The sequence below is a fragment of the Diabrotica virgifera genome, chromosome 8 (assembly GCF_917563875.1).
Source record: "Diabrotica virgifera virgifera chromosome 8, PGI_DIABVI_V3a".
NCBI classification, from domain to species: domain Eukaryota; kingdom Metazoa; phylum Arthropoda; class Insecta; order Coleoptera; family Chrysomelidae; genus Diabrotica; species Diabrotica virgifera.
Genome location: NC_065450.1, coordinates 32,017,302 through 32,043,850, shown reverse-complemented (window position 1 = coordinate 32,043,850; position 26,549 = coordinate 32,017,302). Strand labels below are relative to the sequence as shown.

Genomic DNA, 26,549 nt, shown 5'->3' with positions numbered 1-26,549 from the left:
AGTGTTCGGTGCAATCGCTCCACCCGTCCATTTACTTGGGGCCGATACGCCGTGTTGAGTTGCCTTGAAGCGTAGGCTATCGGATGCTCTTCTCCTCCAAGTCGCTGTGACAAAACCGCACCTAAAGCTAGTCCCGACGCATCAGTCGCTAGGATGAATGGCAGTTCAAAATCTGGATAGCGCAATACGGGGTGTTTCGACAAACTCTCTCTTAGTCGGTCGAACGCTTCCACTCTAGTTGGGGTCCACTCAAACGTAGTTTCCACTCTTATTAGTTCCGTTAGCGGCTTAGCTATTTCCGCATACCCTTTTATGAACCGCCGATAATATCCCGTCAACCCCAGAAAGGCGCGTACTTCTCGCACCGTCTTCGGCCGCGGATATGTGCGTATTGCTACAACCTTCTGTGGGTCAGGTTTTACACCTGCGCTGGTGACTAAATGACCCAAATATATCAGTTCACTCATCATGAACTGACATTTCTTAAGGTTCGCTTTAACACCTACTTCACGTAGCCGCTGTAAAACATTTCGCAACCGCCTATTGTGTTCCGTCTCATCCGCTGCAAAGATCACTACGTCGTCCAAGTAAACATAGCACTCCGTCCCCTTTATTCCCATTAGTACCGCGTCAATGAATCTCTGGAACGTCGCTGGTGCTCCTGACAGTCCAAACGCCATCCGGTTATATTCATAGTGTCCATCAATCGTATTGAACCCAGTCTTCTCTCGGTCCTCTGGTCTGATCTCAATCTGATGGTACCCGCTGGCTAGATCAATGGTCGTGTACCACTGGCATTTTCCCAACCGATCCAATGTTTCATTTATGTTGGGAAGGGGATAGGTGTCCGCCCTTGTCACCGCGTTCAACCCCCTAAAATCAGTACAAAACCTGTACTTTGCCTCCTCCCCCTCCAGAGCCTTTTTCTTTACCAACACCACTGGTGCTGCCCATGGTGAAGTCGACGGTGCAATTATACCCTTGTCCAGAAGATCCTGTATTTGCCGTCTCATCTCGTCCTGCAAGCGGAAAGGCACTCTATAAGCCGGTTTAGCTATCGGGGCAGCATCCCCCGTGATGATCTTATGTTGCACCTGATTAGTACATGAGAATTCCCCCTCCGTCTCTGCATCCATCACATCGCGGTATTCAAGCAATATCTCCCCTATATTTTTTTCCTGCCCAACTGACAAGTGGGCCAACTTCTCGTGAATTTCCTCTGTGAAGTCGGACCCTTGAGATTCAACTCTCACCTGTCTCACCAACTTGGTATTATCTCGAGTGATTATTGCCGTCTTTCCTACGACTCTTCCCGAACTTAGCTCCACGGATTCCTGGTTACAATTTATGAACTTCACCCATACGTTATCTCCCATTCGCGTTGCCATCACTCGGTTCACTCTAACACCTGATGGTAGGTGTCCAAACTGCTCGACAATTATTTCCTCTGGTTGGTTCGGTCCTCTAATTTTGGCTTTTAGTATAGTTTCGCTCCAGGCTGGCAGGTGGGCCCTACTTTTTAGTACCACTTCAGCTGGCTCCCAATTTTTCTGACAGACTCCGCCGCAAATTGCTCTTATTCGCCGATCCTTTGGTGCCCGCTGAATCTCGCCATCTATTACTTTAAAATACTCTCCTTCATCCATATGATCTCCCTGAATCTGAGTCCTCTGCAAACACACAAATTCGTCTTCCTTGCTCCTTCCATTTTCCTTTGTTTCTTTGAAATATTCCCGCACAAACTCGACATGTTTCTTCTGGTTCTCTCTATGCTCTTCACTTTGGTGCGAAATAATGGGGATATTGTCCTCCTCTGCCTCAAGTAACTTAACACGATTCTTCAATTCTATTCCACCACGTATCCCACTTTCATCAGCTGTACGCTTTATCGTCTTCTTTCGTTCCCTATTCGTTTTGCTTTTGCTCTCTGTACACTGCCGTGCATTTTGTTCCATCACTCCTTTGATTACTTCCCAATATTTATCCCGCATTACATATTCTGTCAACGCTTGCCTCTCACAGCATCTCTTGTCGGGTTGCAAGACCTCTCGAATCCTTTCTGCTAACTTAATCTTTCCCTTAAGATTAAAATGGAATCCCTGCTTGGTATAATCGCTTCTCCTTGTGCCGCTGTATATATCGACCAGATCTACATTCATATGTATCTGCATCACCATTAACAAGTCCAAATTATGTTGACGGATGTCTTCTACAACAGTAGAACCTGACACTACGTCGAATCGTTTTGGTAGATTACAGAGAATAATCTTAGGTTTTTCTGTCTTCACAAATAACCTCGCTCTTGCATCATTTGCTTGCTCTTGTTGTTTCCGCCGAATATCGTTGGTGCCCGTTAACAAAACGAGGCAATCATTAGTTCCAAGTGTACTCGTCCGTTGCTGTACCCCATTAATAATATCTACAGTACCATGACCTGGCCAAACCATTTCCTCGATTTCCCATTCATCTCCAATCCATCGCTGAAGAAGTGGTTTCAGGAAGCGTCCATGACTATCCGCTGCGATCACTAATGTTCGTCGAGCAGAAGTTTCCTTACGGTTAACCCCCCTACCGTCATTTCCTAGCTTTTTCATTGTTGTCTCCACATGATACTCCTTGATTTCGTTTCGCTGTAAATCAAATGTTACTTTTCTCCTTTTACCTCCCAGTATCTCGTGAGTGACTTTCCGTATAACAGGTATCATGGCCTCCTTCGTCCGCAATTCATTTCTATTAACGTCGATCACCAGTCCAAGTCGTTTCATCAGATCGAGTCCCAATATACCTTCAGCTCCACAGTCCACATCGACTACCCATACCTCATGTATGGCTGCGGTATCACCGATGGTTACGTTTAGCTTCTGCTTACCCTGGATGCGCTGACATACCCCCGTCACCCCCGTAATGGTCTCGCTTCGGCCGGTGATAACTGGTACACCCTCCACAGCTTCTCGCAGTAAGGTTACATCGGCTCCCGTATCCACTAAAACTTTTCTATTAGCCCCTTGAAAATCGGCGGTAATTATCAAGGATGTTACTCCCCCTGCGGTTACGGTCGCTTTCCCAATATATCCCCCTCCAGTTTTCTGGGCCATCTCCAAGCTAGGGGAACCTGGAGGGCCACCTAGTTTGGGGAAACGCTACGGCTTTCAGCCCGTCTTCCGGCTAGGCTCGCATAATCTTCCACCCCCCTGTCTGACTTATCTGATTCCCATGGCCGTTGTCGCCGCGAAAATGGGCCCCTCCTCGCGGATGTTCCAGTATTTTGGCACTGTCTCCACACGTGACCGCCATATCCACAATTATCGCATATGGTCTGTGGACATGTGTTTATAAAGTGCTCCGGTCGCCCACACTGAAAGCATTCTTCGTTGCTCGCCCTTTTCCCCACCCGTGTTCCTTCTTCCGGTTTCCAACGTGACTCTCCACTCTTCTGGTAGCCCAGATGTATCGTGCACTCCCGTGTCCAGTGACCAACCTGTCCACACCTCCTACATGGGGTGTACGGTACTCTGCGCAGTGATCTCTGCCGCTCTCCTTGCACTTCTCCAGCCGGATTCGCCCTATCATGCCATTTACTCCCGCCCGCTACTATAGCATCTGCGCGGTTCATCTTTACAAATCCTTCCTTCTTCTCAACTTCGATCCGCCGAATTCCTCTTCGCTCGCTGCTATTGCTTACTACCGTCGCAAAGCTCTCCTCAGAACCGCTGCTGTTTGCTTCTTCTTCCTCTAGTTCCTTCCTCACCTTCCTTACTCTTTTCCGGTCACCTTCCTCTCCTATGTCCTTCAACATATCCAATACCACCGTCAGGGTATTTACTCCCTTCCTAGCCTTCACCACACGTCGTACCTCGCTATTTAAACCCTCCATGAATACTCCCAAGATCATCTCCTCTCGAATCTCATTCGCTACTTGCTTTTCCTCTTCTTTCTCATATTCTTTCACAACATAGCGCGCCGCTGTTCTACACCTATCAGCGAATCTCCGATAATTTTCCCCCTCCTTCCGTCGGATGTTCATTAGTTTCGCCATTTCCTCCACTCTGTCTTTTTTCACCCCAAACCGCTGCAATAGCAGCCCTTTTATCTCCTTCCATGTCCATCCCTCTTGCTTCTGACTCGTCGCATTTCGCAAAAATTCTGCCGACTCGCCAATCATTCTTCGTCTCACCAAATCAGCTGTGTTCTGCTCAGTCCACCCATTAATTTGCTGCAACATCTCTACTCTCTCAACAAATTCCTCTACACTCATCTCTCCTTCGCTACCACACCATTCTTTCACCTCTCTGGCACCTATCATTTCCACCCTCCTATTTCCGGCCATTCTCAGTTCTTCCATTTCCTTCCTCAAATAGTTCAGTTCGTTTTGTGCGACCCTCTGTCTCTCATCTTGTAACTTGCATACTTCCTCTCTCGCCTTTTCTAACTCTTGTTTCAACCTATCTACCTCGTCACCAACTTCCGCCATGGTTTTTAGAGACAAAACAAAACCCCAGTCTTACACCCGTCGGCACCGTGCCTTTCGCTTGGTTCTCGTCACACCTATACCCCGAGTAGACAGCCCAATGTCCACGACAACTAATAACTAATCTATCCCACCGCTGCCACCATTGTATCGAACCGTCTATAATGTTCTAAGGTCCTACTAAGAAATAAGAAAAGTCAATTACCTTAAATCTACGACTTCCGAAGTCTCAGCAAACACACGAACTGGTTGACGTCCTCTGCGATGGCGATGAGACACCACCTCTAGTATCCGCCACTGTCTTACTGCTCCCGGGTCCCAGCTAATCCGCCATTTAGTGTTCCAAGTCTACACTCTAGACGACAACTTCGGACATAGTTAGTACGGTATTACGCGAATTCGTATTTTTTCCCGCAGATCACTAGTAGTTCCGATCGCACCCCTTTCCACAAGGAATTAATCCGTAACAAAAAAAAAATTACCCTTCGTTCGCTTACACACACGCCGAAAAAAAAACATTCCAATCGTCTTTTATTTTGACCGTTCTTCGCAGCGCACTCCCCAAAAGAACAAAATAACACTGCTGTAAAATCCTCAAATCTGTTTTTCTCTCGTCTCTAACAGCTTGTTTACATGGGCGGTTTGCCAACGTTTGACGCCGCGGTTTACCTGAAAAACCCAACCGCCGCGGTTCGTACACATGAGAGCGATTGACTGGCGGTCTCATTCCTCCCCTAGTAAACTTACAACCGCCGCGATTTGACGACGGAAAGGTTGCATGTGTACGATTTTGAGCGGTTGCATTTGTTTCTATGTTAAACTTGAACCGCGGCGGTTGGGTTTTTCAGGTAAACCGCGGCGTCAAACGTTGGCAAACCGCCCATGTAAACAAAGCGTTAGAAGTTTCAACACCCAACAAACAAAACCATAAATCCCTTTTACTATCCTCCAAAATGCACCTGCTCCTATCGCGTGTCATAAACAATTCCATTATCAGCCGCCGACGAAAAACATATCGAATTACACGGAAAGAATTTGTTACCGCGACGAACAACAGTCGAACAACAGTCACCCGGCTGACGGCCATAAAACCAGGGACGTTACACTATGTAGAATAATAAATTTAATAGAAATAGTTTTATTTCTAAAATTAGTGTTATTATTACATTAACTTTAATTGTAGTGTGATACTGTATTGTGGGTGGTTCCCACCCACAAGATAAAAGCGCACATCGGCATTGGGTAGACTTTGTTTAATTATCTATTCCCTACTTACTCTGAAAATATCCAGTAAATCGATGTAGTAGGATAGAATTCGGAGCCAAATATCCTCATTGACTGCCCTAATATGTAAGTATATCGGTATAAGATTACCACGTTGCCACGTCATCAGAAAAGGCGTTAAAATTAAAATAAACCATAATAGGGCATAAACACTCTGCTTCAAACAAATAGCACTTTTAAGTTTTTTTCCTGTATAATTTCTCACATGTTTATTCAATTGACCTTTATGAGAAAACTGCTTAAAACAAATTTCACACTTGTGAGGTTTTTCTCCAGTGTGCACTCTCAAATGTACTTTTAAATTAATTGCTTCACTAAATTGTTTAGAACAAACTTAACACTTATGAGGTTTTTCTCTGGTGTGAACCTTCATGTGAGTAGTTAAATGATATTTTCGAGCAAACTCTTTCAAACAAATCTCACACTGATTAAGTGTTTCTCCAGTGTGCACTCTTAAATGTATGTTCAAATCCCTTGCTGTAATAAACTGCTTGGAACAAATTTCACAATTATGAGGCTGTTTTCCAGTGTGTACTCTCAAATGTACTTTTAAATTAGTTGCTGTAATAAACTGCTTAAAACAAATTTTACACTTATAAGGCTTTTCTCCTGTATGCACTTTCAAATGTATTTTTAACTTATTTACTGCACTAAACTGCTTCAAACAAATATCACACTGGTGCGGTTTTTCCCCAGTGTGCACTCTCAAATGTACTTGCTTCACTAAATTGTTTAAAACAAATTTGACACTTGTGAGGTTTTTCTTTCGTGTGAACTTTCATGTGAGAAGTTAAATTAACTTTTTTGGCAAACTGTTTTAAACAAATATCACACTGAAAAGGTGTTTCTCCAGTGTGCACTCCCAAATGTACTTTCAAACTACCTGCTTCACTAAATTACTTAAAACAAATTTCACACTTGTGAGGTTTTTCTTTGGTGTGAACTTTCATGTGAGAAGTTAAATTAACTTTTTTGGCAAACTGTTTCAAACAAATCTCACACTGAATAGGTGTTTCTCCAGTGTGCACTCTCAAATGTGTCTTCAAATCACTTTTTTGGCTAAACTGCTTAAAACAAATTTCACACTTTAGTCTAGAGAAATAAGATTTTTCTCGTGACACATCCCCCGCCAGGCCGAAACCAAATTTTTTAGAATAGAATAGAAATATGCTTTATTGTCATGAAAAATTGTACAATTTTATCGACAAAGCTTATAAAAAGTCAAGAAAACAAAACAATAACAATCCAATTTACTAAAATTATATAAATCGTCAATATATTTACAATAATAACAATAATAATGAAGTTAAACAGAAGTAATCAATTGCAAAATTTAAGTAAATTGCAAATGCATAGTCTACATAGTAATTAATAAGTTTAAAAGTTAAGCTGCTGCATATGACACCCAAATATAGACAAAAAAAATGATAATAAAAATACTACTTGTGCAAAGGGTACTGTAATTTCTTAGTTATTGATTAAGAAAATCTTCTACTGAATAATATGGTCTTTCAGATAGGTAGGCTTTTGTCAGTTTACGGAATTTGGGGAAAGATGCTGCAGATTTAAGTTGTAGAGGGAGATGGTTGTAAAGTTTTTTTGCGGAATATAATATAGATTTCTTTACTAACTCAGAGGACGGGGTCGGCATATAAACGTCAAACGTAGAATTTCTCGTGAAGTAGTCATGATTAGGTCTTGGTGGAAAGACATGTAGATGTTTACGAATTAAACAAACAGTTTCTAAAATATACAAAGATGGAAGGGTTAAAATTCTGTGATCTTTGAAGTAACTTCTGCAATGTGTTGTTCTTCTGAGGCCAAACAGATATCTAATTGCTCTTTTTTGTAATTTGAAAATAACATCGAATTGGGCAGCTGTACCAGAACCCCAAAAAGGAAGACCATAACGAAGATGTGACTCGAACAAAGAAAAATATGTTATTTTGGAAGATGCTAAATCGAGTTCATTCGAAACAGATCTTATAGCATAGCAAGCTGAGGATAGTTTCTTCCTTAACAAATCGATATGGTGGGACCATTTAAGGTTGCTGTCTAAAAAAATACCAAGAAATTTCACAGAATCAACGGTACTGATCTGGCTGTTATTAAGAGGTAAGGGTTGAAGGACTCCTTTATAAGACAATGCTACTGTTTTATCTACGTTAAACGAGAGTAGATTAGAGTCAGACCAGGTTTTTATTGTAAGTAGATCAGAAGTTATAGTAGCATGAAGAGTTGCAATATTTGAGTTGCTCCAAGTGATACTGGTATCATCAGCAAAAAGAAAGATTTTTCCATCGATCTTTAAACTAGTGATGTCATTAATAAAGACAAGGAAAAGTAGAGGACCCAATACTGAACCTTGAGGTACCCCACATACAATGTTTTTGAGACTAGTCTGTATCATTTGCTCTAACCAGTTGTTTCCTATCATCCAAGTAAGATTGGAACCAATCTAAAGAAATACCTCGAATTCCGTAGAAATTTAGTTTTCTTATCAAAATGTTATGATTTACACAATCAAAAGCTTTGGCGTAGTCACAAAAAACGGTGGCAGTGTGAAGATTATTGTTCAGTGCTTGATAAACCTCATGTAGTACAGAAAAGATGGCATCAGTGGTGCATTTATTATTTAAAAAGCCGAACTGATTTTGTGATAAAATGTTGTTTTCAACTAGAAAGGACATAAGTCGGGCTTTTATGAGTCTCTCAATAATTTTGGAGAGTACCGGTAGTAGTGCAATAGGTCTATAATTGCAGGTATTAGATATTTCACCACCCTTATGAAGAGGAATAATGATGGCTGTCTTCAGGCACTCTGGAAATTTACCTTTCTCAAAGGAATCATTAATTAGTGAGATGAGGACTTCTAACACATTTTCTGGGAGATTAGAAAAAATTTTTATCGATAGACCATCAGTACTACAGGAGGATTTGCTTTTGATACTATTGATTGTTTGGATCAGTTCAGATTTATCGACTGGTTTTATAAAGAATGAATTCGAGACCTTTCTTGAATTAGGGAGATAAGCAATGGGATCTTGTTGTGGCAAAATAGTTGATGTAATATTTTTACTCACATTAACAAAGTATTCATTTAGATTTTCAGGGTCTGGAAGGGAAATTGTTTTAGCAGTGTGGGTTTTATTTCGAAGATCGTTTATTATGGACCAAGTTTCTTTTGCAACACTTTTTGAGCTTCCCAAACGGTTATGGTAGTAGTCTTTTTTAGCTGATTTTATAAGTTTAAGATAGGTTGCCCTGTACTTGGTGATATATTCAGTGATAGAAACTTTGGTAGTAAATTTCCTGATATAGAGAAGAGAACGCATATTCTTGGAAGATATTCGGATACCTTTAGTAGTCCAGGGTTTGCGATGTTTTGGCTTAATTGCAATTAAAGGAAATGCTTTATTGAAGATACAGACAAGCTTATCCAAAAAAGCACTGAAATTATTATCCACGTCCATAGCAGGAAAGCGCCACTCAGAGGTTAAGCATAAATTTTGGAAATTACGAAAGTTCCGGGTGGAAAAAATCCTGCCTAAACGTCGGGTTTTCGAGGAGGGTTTGCTCAAGATATTAAACTTCGTATAAACTGCTTCATGATCAGATAGTCCAGCATTAATAATTGTAGAGTGGACGTCAAGGGGTGAAAAATCTGAGACAGTATAATCAATTATTGTAGATGAAGTTTTTGTAATCCTTGTAGGAGAATCAACGTGCATTGTTAGACCATACGATTCAAATATGTTGACCAAGGATATTTGTGTAGCACTAGCAGCAGCATAATCAATGTTAAAGTCCCCGCATAAAATTTTTCTACTTTTATGGGGCAGGTCATCTAACAAATTTAGCAGGTTCTGAAAAAATAGTTCTTATTGTAAATTAACGAAAACTCAAAGAAGGCTTCACTTAGCAGAAAGTCATATTTTGTTACCGAAGAAAAATCATTGCTCGTAGATAGAATTAGGGTGCCTCCGTAAGCTGAGCTTGGACGATCATACCTAGCAATTGTGGTGTATTTTTCTACAAAAAAAGGCTCGTTGACTTCAAGCCAGTGCTCTGTAACCGCAACTACCGGGGGAAATCCTAATTCCTCTAGGAACAAAAATAATTCATCAGTTTTGTATCTTATAGAACGAATATTAATCAGAACCATGCTAAAGTTGTTATCACTAAAATAATTTGAGGATTTTAGTCCCTCAGAACACGTCGTGATGTTTAAAAATTTCGTTTTGGAGAGGCAGCGGAATAGTAATTTCGGTGACATTCCCTTGATTTCTGCAGGTGAATAATTCTTTCAGAAGTGAGAAAGGATCTGTAAGCATCAAGATCAGCTTCCACCTCATCTGGACCAATCCCATAGGCATTGTTAAATTCCAGCAGAATTCGTCGTAGATCTTCAGTCTTAGTGGGAAGTCCCTCGGAAGCCAAAAAGAGTTTAACGCTTGTATTGGTAAATCCATCGTAAAACACTGAAGCTGGTTGGTCGTGTAGATAAGCAAGATGAAGTTTAATGGCTTTTAAGATATCCGGTTCCCTTAATCTGGCTAGAAGATATCGACTATTCGAGTTATTGGTTAATCTAACTCTTGGTGGGGTCAAAGGATCCAGATTTATCGAAGGTTCTAAAGTATCCTTCTTAATGAAATTTACAGGCGAATGGAACGGATTCTTAGATTTACAAACTTCGATGGCCTGCTTGTCTGTACGTATGTTTGTGTTTTCTACTTCATCTTTGTTCTTGCGAGAATTGGTAATTGGATTTTCCAAGGTGACAGGACTTCTGAGATTCTTCTGATTCATATGTGACTCAGATGAAAGCGTTGGTTCAGAATTGGAAGATTCTATAGACCATTTGATGTTAACACCAGGTGGCCAAATTTCCTTATTAAATAATAGGTTAATAGCTGTTCTAGATTTTATACCTATTTTGAACGAAGAGCCAGTTGCTGTGTCGGCATCTTTAAGGAGTGTGTAACATCTAATGTATTCCTTAATGCCTAGCCTCTCTTTGATATAGTGCACAACTTGTATAGGGGTGTACGTTGGGGTCAAGTTACTAATAACTACAAAGTGCCATTTATCTTCTGTAATTTTTGGCTTTTGCTCTGGACTTGGTTCGAGATGTCGGGGCTCTTCAGTTTGGGTACTTGCGGTGGCATAAGATGTATTTTTCTTCAATATCTCTTTTTTAGTTGGTATATTAGATAGATTTTTTGTAAGACTGCTCATTTGATTTGAAATTTCACCGATATTTGAAGAGAGCCTTTCTAATCCCAACTTAATCTCAGTTGAATTTGTGTCTTGGATTTCAACCTTGATAGTCTCATCTGAAGAAGAGCCGAAAAAAACTGACGATATGTTAAAAATGTCGTGTTCCATCTGCCTTACAGATTTTAAAATCTTTTCAGGATTCAGCAGGTTGTTTAGTTTGTGGATCTCGTCAATCTTTTTCGTAAGATAGTCCAGTTTGCCGTCATTTTTAGTTAATAGGTCATAAGTCTCGATGAAAACAGGCAAATTGTCATTTAGTTTTTTAGTAACTTGAATTAAGGCCTCAAAGTTCTCTAAAGGTATTTGATTTTTTGATAAATTTGTAATTTTGTCATTTAAATAATTTAAACTTGGAGAGTCACATACAGTACAAAAGAATCTAAGATGAGAAGACTTTTGGTCCAATAGGGCTTTAGTGATGGTCTTGTTTAATTTTGTACATTTCATACAGAAGTTTCTTTGGCAATCTCCATTACATCTTAACTGGTTGTATTTATCCGAGTCAGAATATTGTGTAAAACAATGTTCACAAGTATACGTCATTTTCAAGGTTAGATGTGCAAAAATTAACTAGGTCGATGTGATGATGGTAATAAAAATTGAAACACTTACAGCTAGTATTCACAACACATAAATCAAAACAAATAACAAAACTTGTGTAAACACAAGAAAACAAATCAAAACATACATCCGTATACTTCCACTGCTGGAGAACGAATGAAGTAGTATGGACATCTATATTAATAACCTATATGTTTCCTGCAGCCGATTTTGATGATATTTATTTATTTATTTATTTATTTATAAAAATCCAAACAGGTCCTAAAACCTTTTTACATGGACAGTTATAATCATAAACTTTATATAACAAATATAACTAATATATACAGTCATTAGCACAACTATTGATAGGCAGATATAGAAGACTTTAACACAAAAACAGCTAGACTAATGATATCTATTATCCATCTACTAGTTTAAAGTGCTCTTGCACTATATGTCTATAGCAACCAACTGACATTGTAAAATCAATGTTTTTTACTAAATTTATATTGTTCGCTAGTTTCAACATGGCCTCTAGAGGAGAGCAAACAGATGTTCTTATTTTTCCAAACAACAACTGATATCTCGTTGCTTTTCGAGGAACATTAAATGGTATCCGCATTCGTAAATCAATTGTACCTGAAATATTATTAATTATTTTATATAAAATCATTGCCATTACAAATTTGCGCCTACTAGTCAAAGACAAAACTTCAAATTCTTCCCTTAGCATGGTTGATCTTATGGTTCCATAATCAGGCCATCGATGATGTTTTTTGAAATACAAATAACGAAGAAACTTATTCTGAACTTTTTCTAGTGCCTCTAAATGTACTTGAGGTTGTTGTCCCCAAATAATGGAACCAAATTCTAATATTGGTCTAACTAAAGTATTATATAATATTTTTATACCCTTAATACTAGTAAAATCGCAAGTTTGTCGACATATAAAACCCAGCATACGGTTCGCTCGTTTTGCAGCTTTACCAATATGTGTAGCAAATGACAGTTGGTTATTATAAATCAAACCCAAATCCTTGACCTCACTGGTCCTTTTTAAAACATTCAGTCCTATTAAATAATCAAATACTATTGGTTCTCTTTTACGGGTAATAGACATAACGTAGCACTTATTTATATTGAATTTGATCTTATTATTGTCACCCCATAATAAAATGTTCTCAATATCCCTTTGAATCATTACGCAATCCCTAACAGTTTGAATTATTTTGAATAACTTAAAATCATCTGCAAATAATAAGTAATCTGAATACTGGATGACGTTTGCTAAATCATTTATAAACATTAAGAACAAAAGTGGTCCAAGATTAGACCCTTGTGGTACTCCCGAGTTAGCCTTAAATTTACCAGAAGTATTTCCATTGTGTTTTACAACAAAACTCCTATTCTGCAAATAACTTTTAAATAACTTTATTAGATTATCAGATAAGCCAAAATTACATAACTTTCTTAAAAGAACATCGTGTTTTACTTTATCAAAGGCTTTTTCGAAATCCGTATACACTACATCCAATTGCAATTGTTTTTCTAACGCATTGTTTGCAGACTCGGTGAATGAAATAAAACTTGTGTTTATCGAGCGACCCGACATAAAACCATGTTGATGATCATTAATACTATTTTTGACGTGATTATATACATGAGCATGCAATATTTGTTCGAAAATTTTTGATGGAGCACACATAATAGCGACTCCTCTATAATTTTCAATATCTCTTTTGTTACCCGCCTTAAATATTGGAGTAATTGAAGATAGTTTCCATTTTTCTGGAAATTTTGAATAAGTTATTATTAGATTAAAAATATGTAATAATGGTAACTTTAACCACTCTTGGCATGCCTTTAAAATATACGGGGGGATGCCATCTATACCGGCAGCTTTCTTTGGTTTCAGCTTTTTGACTGCATTATCATAATCTACGCTTGTTATTGATGGTAAATTCAAAACATTGTTATTACTAACAATATTTGTAAAATTAGTGTTATAGCTAGAAATGTCGGTAGAATAAACAGATTCAAAATATTTCGCAAACTCATTAGCAGTATCACTCTGATTTATTTCTTTACCCCCAAAATAAAATATTTCTGTTTGATTAGACTTAGAATTCTTATTATTAATGAAATTCCAGAAATTGTTAAACTCATTTTCTATATTTTCCTCAATTTGCCGTATATATTTCCTGTGCTCTATGTTAATTAATGATTTCAGTTTTTTTCTGGTCTCTATAAATTGATTGTTAAAATAAATTGAAACATGTCTTAACTTTCTAAAATTATTTTTTTGTTTGAGCAACTTTTTGATATCAGGCGTAAACCATTTCGGAAAATTAGAATAATTCTTGTAAATATTATATTGTGGTACAGATCCTTCAAATATATTAAGTACTTTTGAGTAAAAGATATCTAGAGCTTTATCTACCTCTATTTCCTCTGTTACAGCTTCCCACGTCATATTTCTCATCAAATCACACATCAAATCAAAATTTGCTTTTTTAAAATTAAATCTATTACCAACTAACTTATCTGTTTGTCTAAAACTTGATACTGTAAATGAAAGTTGAATTTCCAGAGATGGATGTAATCTATCTTCCTTTACTAACGGTAACTGCTCTTGACATACCTTACAACTATTTATATTATCTGCAATGCTACTACTTGATCTAAAGTTTTGCCCTGCCAGTTTTTTACATTGTTATAAAGCAAAAATGAATTAAAATTTAAAAACTCAATCATACTTTTAAACTTAGCACTTCCATTAGTAAAATCTAGATTTTCGGTTCCTTTAATTTCTGCAATATTGAAGTCGCCAAAAATAAACGTGTTATTAATATCAGTAATATGTGTTTGTAACAATTCGAAGCAATTCGCATAGTCATGTAATTTACAATCTGGTGGAATATACACTCCAATTAATTTTATACTTAATTTGTTATTAATTTTTAAATCCGCAACCAAAATTTCAAAAGATGAACAATGTTGTGTTACTTTTAAAATCTTATGCTCCTTTTTTATTACCATTAATACTCCTCCTCCCTTAGTTTTGCCAGAAATCTCCTGGTTTCTGTCAGATCTCAATAAGTTAAATACATTTATATCAATTAGTTCTCCATCAACCATATCCTCCCGAAGCCATGTTTCTACAGCTACTACTACATCATAATTACCTTCCAAGCAATTTTTATAGAATTCCGCAGTTTTCGTGTTAAGTCCCCTACAATTCTGAAAGTTTATGTGAATCCCTGTCATGAATTGAGTTGTCCCCTGATATCAAATCCTAATCATATTATATTTATTATTTAATATATATTTTTTTACACCTATTTTATTTCTACTATACCGTAGTAAATTCTTTTCATACATTTTTGACAAACCAAATAACTTAAAACAATAATTGAAATAATTTAAAACATCCAGTTTTTCTATAAGTAACTCATTAACAACATCAATATTTTTATCCTCTTATAAACTACAAACCAAAATCAACGAATTTAAGTTCCAAATTAATATATCTAAATTACTATCAACAAAAACTTATCAGTCACTAATATACACATTACAGAAACTTTGAGTATAAAGTAGCCCACACACGTTAATTGTCAAGATCCGATTCGCAAGTAATCACTTTAATTTCATCATTCTTCTTTATAAATACTCTACCATCGTAACTCCATGCCTCAGTCTTCCCGAACTTACTCCTTGCCTTCTTCAATAATGAATACCTATGTTTCGTTAGATCTTCATTCACAAATATTTTTGTTTCTCTTAATTGTCTTCTAGCACTTAGAATTTCCTTTTTCTTCAAATAAGAACTAAAGTCTACCACCACTGTTCTCGATTTATTAGTTTGTAAGTTTAATTTACCTTGTCTGTATAAATTAGAAATTTCGCTGGAATTGCATTTTATTTTCAATGTGTTGTTTATAATATTTATGACAACGGACATCAAATTTTCATTATTAGTTTCATTAATGCCATCAAAACGCAGGGTCCTTTTCTTTTGAAGTGCCTCTATGTCATCAATTGTTTTTGATATGTTGCTAATTTCTGTTGTGTGTGTTTCTATGTTTGTTTTCATATTTAATATTTGTTGTGATACATCATTAAGTGTATCCTGAACTGCATCAAATTTTTTCTCCAAATTATCTAAATTCTGGTCCAGTTTTGTCATAAACTTTTGACATACTTTTGATATTATGACTTCTAAACTGTTTTCGTCCAAAGAAGCACCACTTGATAAGATTCCGCTTCTAGTTTTTGTTGCCATTATACGTGTATGGATCCCTTTAGCAGTTATTAATTTAATATTCACCAATACACTGTATTACTGTAATTGCTCAAATTTCTCTATTAATTAGTATATTTCTAACTTACTTGGACCTTCACTAAGTACTGCAACATCAGTTGTCACCACTCAACAAAGATGAGAACTTTATTACTGAAACGAATTACTACTTATTTTAAAAATTTCGGGAGCACTCATATACACGACTATTCACAACGAGTGACCATGACTGTGTTCCATGATATATATCCACTATATATATCCATAGAATTACTACTTATTTTAAAAATTTCGGGAGCACTCATATACACGACCATTCACAACGAGTGACCATGATATACATAGTCATAAACAAATGAAGATCAAAAAACGGTAAATTTTCGCTTTTTTCGTCTATAACCAAAAAGTTAAGCATTTTAAACAAATTTGAGAGTAAGAAACTCATAAATCGTCTAAATAATTTCAATGTGGCGTTCGCTGAATATGTCTATCCTTATTGGTTGCTTAGAAAATTGCAAAATAAATCATAAATGTTTCTCGTGACACATCCCTCTCCAGGCCGAAACCAAATTTTTTGAGTAGTATGGACATCTATATTAATAACCTATATGTTTCCTGCAGCCGATTTTGATGATATACATAGTTATAAACAAATGAAGATCAAAAAACGGTAAATTTTCGCTTTTTTCGTCTATAACCAAAAAGTTAAGCATTTTAAACAAATTTGAGAGTAAGAAACTCATAAATCGTCTAAATAATTTCAATATGGCGTTCGCTGAATATGTTTATCCTTATTGGTTGCTTAGAAAATTGCAAAATAAATCCGAAATTTTTGAGTTTTTATAAATATTCATAACTTATGTAAAAATTAACTTAAATTCACATGTTTTTGCAAAATAATTTTGCAGTATTTAGAATTATTTTTTGTCATTTTTTTAAATCAAATTAATAGTATAAATCTTATTCTTTTATAAACTATCCAAAGTATTAGTGTAACTTCATCATTTTCTGACTTATAGCGTTGGAAAAAAAAATTAATTTGGGAGAAACAAATTAAATACCTTTTAAACTATTTGACCAATTGCTTTGAAATTTAGGGTATGATTTAAGCACCAGAAGTCTCAGCATTCCGTGTACTAAGAAAGTTTTAAGTTAATTTTTACATAAGTTATGAATATTTATAAAAACTCAAAATTTATTATTTATTTTGCAATTTTCTAAGCAACCAATAAGGATAGACATATTCAGCGAACGCCATATTGAAGTTTTTTATACGATTTACAAGTTTCTCACTCTCAAATTTGTTTAAAATACTTAACTTTTTGGTTACAGACGAAAAAAGCGATATTTACCGTTTTTTGATTTTCATTTGTTTATAAATATGTATATCATCAAAATCGGCTGCAGGAAACATATAGGTTATTAATATAGATGTCCATACTACTCAAACAATTTGGTTTCGGCCTGGAGGGGGATGTGTCACCAACAGGATGTTTTTTTCCTTATTTCTCTGAACTACTTGTGAGGTTTTTCTCCAGTGTGTACTCTTAAATGTTTTTTTAAATGTTCACCTTGACTAAATTGCTTAAGGCAAATATCACACTGGTGCGGTTTTTCTCCAGTGTGCACTCTCAAATGTATTTTCAAATTACTTTTATGAGAAAACTGCTTAAAACAAATTTCACACTTGTGAGGCTTTTCTCCAGTGTGTACTCTTAAATGTTTTTTTAACTGATCACCTGTACTAAATTGCTTAAGGCAAATATCACACTTGTGGGGTTTTTCTCCAGTGTGCACTCTCAAATGTACTTTTAAAGTACCTGCTTCACTAAATTGTTTAAAACAAATTTCACACTTGTGAGGTTTTTCTTTGGTGTGAACTTTCATGTGAGAAGTTAAATTACCTTTTTGGGCAAACTGTTTCAAACAAATCTCACACTGAAAAGGTGTTTCTCCAGTGTGCACTCTCAAATGTAGTTTTAAATTGCTTGCTGTAATAAATTGCTTAAAACAAATTTCACAATTGTGAGTTTTTTCTCCAGTATGTACTCTCAAATGTACTTTCAAACTACCTGCTTTACTAAATTGCTTAAAACAAATTTCACACTTGTGAGGCTTTTTTCCAGTGTGTACTCTTAAATGTTCTTTTAAATGATCACCTCGACTGAATTGCTTAAGGCAAATCTCACACTTGTGAGGTTTTTCTCCAGTGTGAACTCTCAAATGTGTCTTCAAAACACTTTTTTGGCTGAACTGCCTAAAACAAATTTCACACTTGTGAGGTTTTTCTCCAGTGTGATTTATCAAATGTATTTTTAAATTACTTTTATGAGAAAACTGCTTAAAACAAATTTCACACTTGTGAGGCTTTTCTCCAGTGTGTACTCTTAAATGTTTTTTTAAATGATCACCTAGCCTAAATTGCTTAAGGCAAATATCACACTTGTGAGGTTTTTCTCCAGTGTGCACTCTCAAATGTACTTTTAAAGTACCTGCTTCACTAAATTGTTTAAAACAAATTTCACACTTGTGAGGCTTTTCTCCAGTGTGTACTCTTAAATGTTTTTTTAAATGATCACCTAGCCTAAATTGCTTAAGGCAAATATCACACTTGTGAGGTTTTTCTCCAGTGTGAACTCTCAAATGTCTCTTCAAAACACTTTTTTGGCTGAACTGCCTAAAACAAATTTCACACTTGTGAGGTTTTTCTTTGGTGTGAACTTTCATGTGAGAAGTTAAATTAACTTTTTGAGCAAACTGTTTTAAACAAATCTCACACTGATAAGGTGTTTCTCCATTGTGCACTCTCAAATGTACTTTTAAATAACCTAATGTAGAAAACTGCTTAAAACAAATTTCACACTTGTAAGGTTTTTTCCCAGTCACAACTTTGGTATTTTGATTTGATGTTTTTGATGGATTCATATAATTTTCTTCGCGAGATGAATGTTCAGTTAGTGTCTCCATAATTACCATCTTGTTCTCTTGGAGACAACCTAAAAATCAAAGTGACTATAATGTAAACATTTGAGTGCAATGGAAAATCAATGTAAAAACAAAGAAATCTAATATTCAAGTTCAATAAAATTCATTCTACTGAATTATGTAAAGAATTTTTCTCTTCGTGAAGTTAAATTTTGTTTTTCCTTAGTTTGTTGTCAAGATTTAACTGAATTTAGTATGTAATGTATGGTAGCATATAATATATTCCTTACTTCTAGATTCTCAGTACACCAAGACCAACCATTTCTATTCGCCGCGTGCAAGTACTTATAGGGGATACGAGAAACGATCATACGCGAACAGCGGAGAAATCTTGCAACTTTCTTAAATAATTCATGGTCAACTTAAATTGTCAAATTGACATATATTTCATATCTACCGTCAATGAAGAAGGCTTGGCTAAACAGTTTACAACAAATTTCACACTTATAAGGTTTTTCTTGAGTGTGGACTTTCAAATGTACTTTTAAATTACCTGCTGTACTAAATTCTTTAAAACAAATTTCACACTTGTGAGGTTTTTCTCTGGTGTGAACCTTCATGTGAGAAGTTAAAGGAGCTTTTTGGGTAAACTGTTTTAAACAAATCTCACACTGATAAGGTCTTTCTCCAGTGTGCACTCTCAAATGTACGGTCAAATCCCTTGCTGTAATAAACAGCTTCAAACAAATATCACACTGGTGCGGTTTTTCTCCAGTGTGCACTCTCAAATGTACTTTCAAATTACTTGCTATAGTAAACTGCTTTAAACAAATTTCACACTTGAGAGGCTTTTCTCCAGTGTGTACTCTTAAATGTTTTTTTAAATGTTCATCTCGACTAAATTGCTTAAGACAAATCTCACACTGCTGAGGTTTTTGAAGTTATACTCCTTTACGATCGAAAGTGAAATTTTATAATGCCGGGCGCATGCGCACACAGACAGTATGTAGTTCGTTGCTAATATTTTAAGATATGTATGTATCAGCGCAAATAAGTCATTAAAAGGATATACAGGGTGCGCCAAACCTGTGGTTTTCTTTGATTACGGCTAACCTATGAGATATACAAAAAAATGTTTATAACAAAACTAATGTGTATCAAAGACGTCTATAATTTAAAATGATTTTCGATTATACAGGGTGAGTCAGAACGACGGTATGAACCAAAGTTGTATTTTTTTAAATGGAACACCCTGTATATTAAATCATTTTTGAATATATTATTTAAAAATATGAAAAATTTGTATAAGGTCCTTTAGGCCTAAAGTTAATAATTTTTGAAATATTTACATTTTTATTGAGAAAAATGGTTAATATTTTAAGAGAAACGTTAATAAAATTATTTTTTTCATTTTAATTGTGGCTTATTTCCCATATAAATAATTAATCATAAAAATGCCACAAGGAAATAGCTTCAGAACAATATTTATAGGGTTGTGAATTATGTTTCCAAGGTAATAAAAATTTAAGTGATAGGTCAAAGTTTTTATAATATAGTGTTATTTTTAAATAATTTAATATCTTTTACTTTTAGCCATAAAATATACAGTGTGATCACTATTTTCAAATACAAAATTTTCTCATTTTTTTTAAATGGCACACCCTGTATATTAGTTTTGCATTTTGTAGTTATAATTACAACCTTTCTTTTGGTATAAGATTGTATGTACCTAGCATGTTTCGTTTTGTAGATATTTAAAAAAAAACTATAGATTTTACGTTTTTGCGGATTTTTTATTTAAAAATTTTTTTGCAAAAAAAGATACATAATTATAATCTGGTTTTAGACACACACTAAAATATAAAATGTGAAAATAAAAACGTAATTAAAGATTAAAATAAATCGTATGCTAGTACAATTCAATTGAATTTAATAATTTTAAATTATTTTACAAAAAATATTTTACCATGCTAATGAATGCATAAATTAGTTACTAACTTAAGTAAACAACCAAATTTTAAATCTACCCTAGTAATTTTTCTACCGCAGCAACTTTCCTGTACCAAATTAATTGTTAGGTATATTGTATTTACGAGTAAGATCAGTTAATAACTTTTTAATTTACCTACATCTTGACAACGTATACAGTATGCTCAGTGGCGTAGCTGACAGGCCCGCAGTGCCCGCAAGGCGGGGGGGCCCGACGTTAGGAGGGGCCCCTTAAAGCCTTCAAGCTTAATATTTCTACTTTCTTTAAATTGGGGACCAGAACATATTTTTCTATTCAGAAGTAATGAAGCGGGTAATTGACGTAACTCTTACTATTTCTGGGTGCAATTTAGCGTTTCGTGGACATGTTGGTAGTTTAGATGAAAGTGAATCCCAAAAAGTTAATTTTGGTTCCATGGTTCTTTTACTAGCTAAATATGATCCTGTTTCAGCTAAATTAATCGATAAAAACAATAACAATAACTTAAACATTACTTGAGTCCCCAAATACAAAACGAAGTTATAAATTTGCTGGCTTAAGAAACTGAAAACAAAGTGAATAATTTAATTAAAAAAAGTTGTTTTTATTCAATAATTCTTGATACCACTCAAGACATTTCCAAAGACGATCAGCTTAGTTTTATTTTCCGGTACCTATGTAAAAATAACTTGCGATGAAAATAATTTACACTCCAAGCAGAAGAGAAAGTGCAGAAGGTCCTGTAAATGAAATTTTAAAATTTATATAATCAAAGCACCTTTCCGTACACAACTGCAGAGGAAAGGGGTATGATGGGGCAGTTTCCTATGTTCATTGTGCATCCCATAATCTGAACCTAATGTTGAATGATGCCGTTGCTGGTGTACAGGAGTTGTTTTTTTTAGAATATAATGAAGAGATTATAAAATATATCTTTTTTGTGCAAGTATTAAAAGATGGGATGTACTATGTACTATTATGACTTTGGATTCATCGCGTTTGACAACATTTAAAAAGGTTATGTGAAACCCGGTGGTCATCCAGACATGATGCTGTTATAGCTTTGCGTCGAGCTTTCCGACAAGTAATGAAATCTTTAACGAAAATTTCACTGTTATCAAAAAACTATAAAAAATTAGAAGCTAATGCATTATTAGAGCATATGAATAATTTTGAATTTGCCGTTAACATTACTATTCAATCTGAAATACTTAACTTTATTCATCTAACATTAAAACTTCTGCAATCTGAAAGGGCTGAGTTAACGGTCCTTCAACTTTTTGGAAAAACTCGTGATAATCTTCGACAAATGAGAAATTCGTTTTCCGAAATTTTATCAGAAGGAGCAGGAATAGCAGAATAGTGGGGATTACACCGGAATTTAAAAATAAACGGATAAAACGTATAAAAAATCGGAATAGGACGTTTCATCGCCGCCGGTTCATCGCCGTCCGTTTCATCGCCAGTTAGTCAGTTGATTTTGTTTTATGGGAGATGACACGACACGACGTTAAATTCAGTTCAAAACTTATGACAATTAAAAAGATAAAAAATATTATTATATTTACTGTTCTACTTCCCCTAAATTTTTGTACAGAAATTTTGGGTTCTTTTCGAATTTAAGAAACAGTTTCTCTTGGTTGAAAATGTTGCCCGTAAAATTTAAAAGATTATCATTATAATATATTTTATATTATAAAAGTTTAAAAGTCTATTAAAAGATTAAGTATGGCAACGGGAATGGTCATATCTCGCATTTCCTAGAATTCCTAATTAATATTAAAAATAAATAATAAATGTAACTGTCGAAAATTCGGAAATATATCAGATAGCGATTAACTGACTGGCGATTAATCGGCCGGTGATGAATGGGCCGGCGATGAATCGGCTGGCGATGAACTGACGGCGGCGATGAAACGTCCTAGACCCTAAAAAAATTTACGAAGAGCTCAGCTGCAACGAAAAAATTACTTATAGCAAAAAAAGTTTTGAAACTAATGTTTCCAATGTAAATTTATATATGGTATTGCAACAACTTCATAATAGTTTTGTCGGATTAAGAGACATGAAGGTATACTTAAAAGGTGTTCATGTCTATTCCCAAAAAATCTATTAACACTAACTGATGAAGACTTATTAAAAAAGGCCAAATATTGTCATTTACACATATTTTAGAATTATACTGTTATTAGTTGTCGTTATGTTTATAATACGGGGGCCCACAAAAATTGTCGCGGGGGGCCCCGCAATCTTCAGCTACGCCACTGAGTATGCTTTGAAACAAATGAACGGTATGGAAGTATATTAAGAAGTAAATAGTATCTATGTACCTACTCGTATCACAAAAGCTGGTAATAATTTCCTAATGGTTTCGCCTAAAACAAATGTCATATCCACCAATTGTTCGGTTGAAAAATTATAATTTAAAATATAAAAAATTGTTACAAAAATTTCAACTACAAAAGTATTACCAGCTTTTGTGACACCAGTAAATACTATTTATATTAATAAATAATTTGGCTGATACATTTAGCATTCATTTGTTTCAAAGCATACTTTATAATTATTATGTTCTCAAGATGTAAGTAAATTTAAAAGGTAAATTAAAAGTTAACTGATCTTACACGTAAATACAATATAACTAACAATTAATTTGGTACAGGAAAGTTGCTGTGGTATAAAAATTACTAAGATAGATTTAAAATTTGGTTATTTATTTAATTTAGTAACTAATTTGTGCATTCATTAGTATGGTAAAATATTTTTTGTAAAATAATTTAAAGTTATTAAATTCAATTGAATTGTACAAAAAATACTAGCATACGATTTATTTTAATCTTTAATTACGTTATTTTCATATTTGATATTTTAGTGTATGTTTCTAAAACCAGATTATAATTATTTTTTTTGCAAACAATTTTTTAATAAAAAATCCGCAAAAACATAAAATCTATAGTTTTTTTAAAATATCTACAAAACGAAACATGCTAGGTACATACAACCTCATACCAAAAGAAAGGTTGTAATATTTACTACAAAATGCAAAACTAATATACAGGGTGTCCCACAGTGCCGGCGCTAGGGTATAAGGTGCCCGCCTGCAAAACTAGCAAAGGCGCCCCCCCCCCCCACATACACACAGACACTCGTAGAGCCCCAGCCTCGGGGACATTATGTGGGTATGTGGGTTCTAATGGAACAGTGAGACCCACATGTCCGAAGATCAAACCGGTCACACTGCGTAACCTGGAGTTGTACCTATCTGACGGCCCATAACCTGGAGTGATACCTATCTGACCCCCAAGCTATACCACCATCCCCCTCCCGTCGCGGTCGCAGTATATAACGAATGCGGAGGCTTTGTACTAAACATTTCTCGATCCGGACGTCGAAGAGTTAGGTCACTGCTTGCACACCCCACTCTTACCGACGAACAGCGAGAAGCCTGAGAGCACCAAGTGCTGAAGTAGCGGCGCACAGCTAGCCCTAAGCGATTAGTTTGGACACAGTGTGAAAAACCAACGACGCTTGGCCGTGTAAACCAAAAAGGTAGACGGATTGCTGGGTTACAGAGGAATACTCTGGCCCTGGGCTCGAGCGAGTTCGCTCGCCCCGAACTCTACCTAGTGTTCACATACAGTTCCAAGAACAAGTGCGAGTAAGGTGGACAAACTAATCACGAGAAAGGCTTTCAGCGAGGGACCCACCAGCGGCAGGGTAAACTGCACCCATCAGGTAAATATAGCCATTGTCTAACGCCGGAAAAGCACGGAGGGGTGGACAAGCCACCTTTATCCCTGGGGTTTACCCCCCAGAACACCTTGAGGCTGAGGTGCCCTCCGATCGCCAGACTAGCATCCTCCCAATTGTCATGCCTTCATCAGTAAGGTCCGTCAGCTCCACCCGGTCGCTTCGTCCTCGGACGTCGACCTCGACAAATGTTGCCACCACTATCATCACCACTACAGCCAACCAATATGCCTCCTTGCAACAGGAAGGCACGGTACCCCCACATAGCGGCTACGACCGGCTCCAGGCGGAACTGGACCTCGCGACGCTTAGCGCGGAGATGAAAATCGTCCGCGAGAAGTATCTCGAGGCCTACGGCCGCATCGAGCAGGAAGACGCCAATAACCCCTTTCTGCAGCGATATGCACGCGACTTTCCGCCTTTAACGCGACCAGCACAGGCTGGTCCTCAGCGTCAGAGCACTCACCTTAGGCAGGGTGCTATACCAAAAGTTCCCACTCAAACATCCAAGCAAGCAACTCAACCATCTCAACAACAACCCACACCACAACAAGCACCCATCAGCGCCAACAATCCGCAACAATCCAACGACTTCGTCTTCCAAAGAAGACAACTAAAACAAATTTCATATGCCAATGCCGCAGCAAATCCTCGCCCAAAAAATCAGTCAAAAAATCAAAACGTCATCAACGCCATTAATGATCCGACTCTGTCCGAGTATCTTATCAAAGATCTTCCAAAAGATCTATGCAATAAACGTACCTTCTTTTGGCAAATAAATGCCACCTCTCTTCTAGCCAATAAGATTCACTCATGTAAAGTTCTCTCTCACGGCATCGCACACTTGCGACTCTTTAATTCAATAAATGCAGAGGAGATAGAGAAAGCTATCCGAAAAGCAACTGGCCAAACAATGGTTACGGTTCACAGCCGTAGCAAAAACCCCAACACTTCCTCAAGAGAGCCCACTTACCTCCTCTGCATCACCGGAATCGATGTGGATTATTCTGAGGAGGAGGTCACAGCACTGCTCACCGAACAAGATTTCCCAGTTGAAAAACTGTGGAGAGTCAAGTCCTACAAGCTAGGCAGGGACTCGAAGGTGATCAAGGTTGTGACTAAATCCTTAGAAAAATTCACAACAGCATTGAGCCGATGCATAACTCTCGACGGAGAAATCTACAATGCCGAACTTCCACATGGCTCCGATCCAACTATCCCTACCCCAAAATATTGCAGCAAATGTTGCATCAACGGACATTCTATTGACGAATGCCCTCAAAAAGCATTCGTCTGCCCCCACTGCGGCGGCAATCACAAATCCAGCGCCTGCACAAAACAGCAGGAACCCAAATGCCCGAATTGCAGCGGCGACCACCCTGCATATTCCAATAAGTGTCCACAAAGACACACTATCCCCTCCGCCCCACATGAAATACAGCCACTAACGATCGAAAGATCATTCCCTCCATTTGAACTCCCAACGGAAACGAAAAACATCCTGTCTATTCAGACTGCTCTGTTACTGAACTTGTTGCCCGAACTTCGCGAGCATATCGCTGCTATCACGGCTAATAAGTCTACGACCACTCGACAGTGGTCCACGGGTACGGAAGCAATGTCACGGTGACATTCCGCTCCAACCACTAAACACCCTCCCTTTATGGATTTCACCCTAGGCACAGTCAACTGTCAGGGTCTCTCCAAAAAGAGACCCCTCATCAAGAATATCCTGTCGAAGCATAACATCCAGATCCTCGCACTCACAGATACTCTGTCGAAAAGCGATCCACACTTCGCAGGATATTCGATCATCCATCGAAGCCGCTGTCAGGTTTCACGCGGGAATGGTATTCTCGTTAAACACGGAATACCGCACACCACACACACATTCCCACAAAATTTTCGTCCACCTGATGTGGACTTCCTGGCAATTGACGTGCATATCCCCAATAACGAAACCCTCACGATAGTCTCTTACTACAAACACCCGGATCAACCACTCAACAGGCATTTGCTAGAGT

General features: G+C 36.7%; 1 protein-coding gene and 1 pseudogene across 2 annotated transcripts in view; both read right to left on the bottom strand.

The window, feature by feature from the left end:
* LOC126890455 (zinc finger protein 227-like) overlaps positions 1-26,549 on the bottom strand; it is a 108,190-nt gene that overhangs the window by 25,798 nt on the left and 55,843 nt on the right. Inside the window, exon 3 of one of the 2 annotated variants that reach the window (XM_050659399.1) lies at positions 17,292-18,877. The exons of the other annotated variant lie outside the window; for it this stretch is intronic. Coding sequence (XP_050515356.1) covers positions 17,397-18,857 — 1,461 coding nt within the window. The 5' untranslated portion in view covers positions 18,858-18,877 and the 3' untranslated portion in view covers positions 17,292-17,396. Of the gene's footprint in view, positions 1-17,291; positions 18,878-26,549 lie in introns of those variants that run through there. 2 annotated transcript variants of the gene reach the window in all.
* Positions 5,911-14,845, bottom strand: LOC126890526 (zinc finger protein 41-like; annotated as a pseudogene).